Genomic DNA, 4,631 nt, shown 5'->3' on the forward strand with positions numbered 1-4,631 from the left:
TTTCTCTAAAACAGAGCATTTCACACCAAACTACTCTGAGTGACTCTATTTACATCCTAATTTAATTACAAAAAGGTGGTGGAATTCTTTTTTAGTAAGCCAGTGTAAAAAAGCCTGATTAAATTCACTGAGATGCACTGTTGTTAAAACATCAAACATGAAAAACAGGGGGTGAATACTTAGGTTAATTTAAAGGCACTGTAGCTAACGTTAGCTGAAGATAATTAGATTAACGTTAGCAGGTTAGCTGGTTAACCAAAGCTGGAGAGTTAGCTACATAACTAAATTAATGCTTACATTTAGCTTAATATTCCATATTAGAAAGCAACTTAGAAAGAGCATGAAGTTACACCCACAGTAAAATAAATACACAAAACGGCCCTCACCTAATTCTTCTCTGCCACGACGCCACAATCCCAACTGTTTTGCTAGCTAACCGATTCAAAAGACGTTAGCTAGTTAGCTTAGCTACCTACGTGGTTTTACCCACTACCATTCGCTGGCCACAAGTAGAGTCAACATACAGCTTATTTAAGCGAATAATGTCATGCATTCAACATTATGAGTTTTCCAGTTAAGTTACAACCACGACCTCACTGCCTGAGTGCCTTTTCCAAACAGCAACCATCGCGAATACAGCTCTGCTTAATGTTAAATAAGTTAATTAGCCAGCTAGTCTCTACTGACTGACAGCTGCTTTAATGTTACTAGAAAAAAAAGATATAGTTTTAAATCACACTATCAATCCAAAAACGCACACTTACCTTTCGTGATGTTTATCTTCACATAAGCAGCACTTAAGGCTTTCGGTTGTCCCTTCTTTTAGAAAATCTCCCGGCTGGCATAAACGGTTAATAGTGAGTCCGGTTCTTTGTGTGCTCACGTTCCTGCTTCTGCTTGGCGCGTGTCCTGTCAATCACAACCGTTAGTGTTTCTGATTGGACGATCGCAGTCTTTTGCCCAGAACCACAGTACGTCATGACAGTCCCCGCCAAAATTAAATTCCACTTTTAGGGAGCTCGTATCGTCTATGTTATGGCTAATTTACCGAATAAGCTGATTCAGAAGGTTTATGTTAGGGAGACCAAGAAGACGTCACTGAAGCTTATAGAATGGATGCAGAGGGAACGTCTTTTGAAAAGGAAAATGAAATGCAATAAATGCAAGAAAAGAATGAAGATGGTCCCTCATAATTGCAAAGATGGTTACATATGGTAAGTAAACCTGCATTTATTGTGCATTCTTAAGTTCTTAAGTTAAATACATATTTATTTTAAATCATTTTTATTTAAACCATTATTGTTTACACTAATTCTCACTGCTCTCTTCCACATCCTTTGCCTTTCTTGTTATCAAAATAATAAAGGCAAAACAATTCTTTATTTTCAGTGTAGGTAAATGCAAAATTATTTTATTCAAAGCAATTTTGGAGCATTTATGTTGGTCCAATCATCATGAAATCTTCACAGAATGTGAAGGGCAGCTGCTGTGCTGAAATGATGGAGATTTTTTTTTTTTGGACAGCGATCATATGTAGTTGTTAACCTGGCTAATAATAATGGTGTATCTGGCTGTTATTCATGATATAAGAGATACAGTTAACACTAATGCACAGCCACCATGTCCAGCTGCTATCAGGTTTGTTTTTCTGTTTACAGCAGTGGCAGATTGTCAAAGATACATAAAAAAAACTTATGTATTTTACTCACATATCATCCCTATGATTTTTGAAATTACAATTGTATTACAATTCCTTCAGTCTCAAGGAATATTCTTGAAGGCTGATTCTGTAAACTTACAATGTGCACCTTTAAGGTTGGTGTTGCTGATAAAATGGCCACAGAGTGTAGCTGGCAACTATTTGAACAGTTTTAATATATATTTATAGGAAATGTAAGACACCATGCAGAACAGCAAAGAGTGTAAGAACTGGGAGCTTTTTTTCAACATCACATTCTACTCTGTTCACATGGATGAAATACATACACAGGTATGATCAGACCATGTCACTATTCCACATGAATATCTGCAATATGATTAACTAAAACTGTCAGCTACAAAAACTATCATATACATTATCATGTAGGGGTTGGGGGTTAGTGGGGTGCTTCAAACATCAAGCTGAGGCTACAACTTGTTCACATACTAAATATATGGCACTCATCTGAAGAAGCAGAATCATATTGGTTTATTTGTATTCAGGTTTGCACAAGGTCTGAGACAGGTGGACATGATCCAGGATGGGATCGAGAATGAGACAGGTGGACATGATCCAGGATGGGATCGCAGGCAGCAGTGCCACCCTCTCAAAAATGTCCAAGAGACTGCGAAAGAGATGCAATAAAAGCATGAAAAAATATGGCAGGAGAGGACAAAGGGTTGGTGGCATCAATGCTGTTGTGCATATAGATGAGAGCAAATTCTGCCACAAAAGGAAGGTAAGTCTACAGACTGTTTTCAACAGGATGTTTAAGAAAAGAGATTCCCTTCTCTGGATTCACACAAAAGGTGTGGCAGGTCATAAGTCACCCTTGTCTAAACTTTTAATTTGCTTATTATTGCTGTTGTGTTCTCGCCTCAAGCTAATGTTTTTTAGGTTCAAATTCATGGTCTAGACCACTGCACAACTTGCACCAAAGAATGATAATTATTATGATTTATGGGTATTTTCAAGTAACCCTCTAGTAACAACTTAAAAATACAAATCCATGAATTTTAACTCATTTTAAAACATGTAGAGATAATGTAATAACTAAATTTATGTCAACAAACCTAAGCACATAAAAAACCTTACATTTACTTGAATATCCAGAACAATGATTTTTTTAAGTTTGAAAAACATAAGCTTTTTTAGCAGTGTCTTAGTGTATGTACATGTTCAGAGTAACTACAATATATAATTATTCAACTGAGAAGGACTTACACTTAAAATAAATTCAGTGTAAAATTGCAGTAATTTACTGGAAGTAATTTCTGTAGCGACTTCATGTTTGTTTACAATATTCGTACTGTATAATACCATAACATTACTTTACTGTGATTCTAAAGCTGATTCTCTACAGCTGATTACTGTATTTCTACACTCTTTTTTTGTAATCCTGTTTTTCTTAGTTTTACCACATTATCTAGTATAACATAAAAATGAGAGTGAACAGCACCAATTTTTCTTATTAATTTAATTAATTAGTTTTGATAGCAAATAATTAAATTTTTGTCTATGGTGTATATGAGGTAGGAATAACAGGTTAAAAAATAAACATGTGAAATGAACTGTAGAAGAAAATATAAATGGAGCATAACCAAATGCTGGGAAGCCCCACTGCCATCACTACAATATTCAGAGACAAGCTGCTCAAGACTGTACAAAGTACTAGCCATTTCCCCCATTTGATCTGCAAATAACAGCTAATTATGGTAAAATTCAGTATTTTAACTTTTTTGACAAGAAGCTATACAGAGTGCACATTTTTTTGCTGTATTTAAGGAATACTGTAGATTACTGCAGAATTTCCACTGTAAATTAAAAAAAAAATCTTTACAGTGTACTGGTGTCACATAATGTGTCATTTAATGTTAATAATACATCATACATTTTTCTTCTTCAATGTAGTATGCCAGAGGCCGTATTGGCAACACCTGGAGGAGGAGAACATGGGTTTTTGGAATCTTGGAGATCCGTGGTGATTCCAGAAGACCTGTTCTGCGACTAGTCAAAAGAAGAAACAAGCAGACTCTTCTTCCCATCATCAAACAACATGTGAGGCCGCAAAGTGTAATCATCAGTGATGAATGGCGTGCATACTCTACTCTTAGTCAAGTGGGATATGTCCACCATACAGTGAACCACAGCGTCAACTTTGTTGACCCAGTCACAGGCAACCATACCCAACACATTGAGAGGGCATGGAACACCTATAAACATGAGGTGTGGCGTCTTCGAGGAAACCGAAATGAAAAGGCCTTGAAAGATCAGCTACTGTTTATTGAATGGACCTATTGGCTGGGAAGGAAGCACAGAAAAGGAGTTCTTGGACGGCTTCTGAAGGACATTCGTGTAGAGTAATTGTTCTCTCAGGTAGGCCTGTATGTAGCTTTGAGTTGGAGTTTTAATCTTCCTGTCTGAAGCCTTGTTGTTACATTAAGTAAAATGGATGTTCATGTTGTGCACACACACACACACACACACACACACACACTTCTTCTATTGCACACACTCACATACACATACACTTCCTCTATTGCAAATACTCTCACATACACACAAATGTTTTGTAACTTTTATCTTTTTTTGTTAGGATTTTATATGCCTATGCTAAAGGTACATGTTACATGTCCTTTGTTTGTTTTGAACTGTTGAAATGACAACGCATTGAAGATTTGTTACTGTTTTAAACTGTGTATGTAAATATTTTGTTTAACTGTTTAAATAAAGTCTGTTAATAATTTACTGAATGCACTTGCTTTTCACTTTATTTGGAGTGTCCACTTTCATAACTGTATATGTTTACATGAGAAGTTACTGAACATGTAACAGGTATAATACATGTCATCTCTAGGTGCTCAACAAGCTGTTATGTAAGTAACACCAAGAATAAATGTACTTAATGAAACACATCAGCAATATATCTACT

General features: G+C 35.9%; 1 protein-coding gene across 1 annotated transcript; it reads left to right on the forward strand.

Annotated features, from left to right (window-relative positions):
- Positions 1-2,259: 2,259 nt before the first annotated feature.
- Positions 2,260-4,071, forward strand: LOC118800595. Its single transcript, XM_036560863.1, has 2 exons — positions 2,260-2,438; positions 3,611-4,071. Exons 1-2 carry the CDS (start codon positions 2,268-2,270, stop codon positions 4,061-4,063), a joined length of 624 nt encoding a protein of 207 aa, XP_036416756.1. The 5' UTR covers positions 2,260-2,267; the 3' UTR covers positions 4,064-4,071.
- Positions 4,072-4,631: the final 560 nt, after the last annotated feature.

This window comes from Colossoma macropomum, unplaced genomic scaffold (genome assembly GCF_904425465.1).
Source record: "Colossoma macropomum unplaced genomic scaffold, Colossoma_macropomum, whole genome shotgun sequence".
In the NCBI taxonomy this organism is placed as follows: Eukaryota; Metazoa; Chordata; class Actinopteri; order Characiformes; family Serrasalmidae; genus Colossoma; species Colossoma macropomum.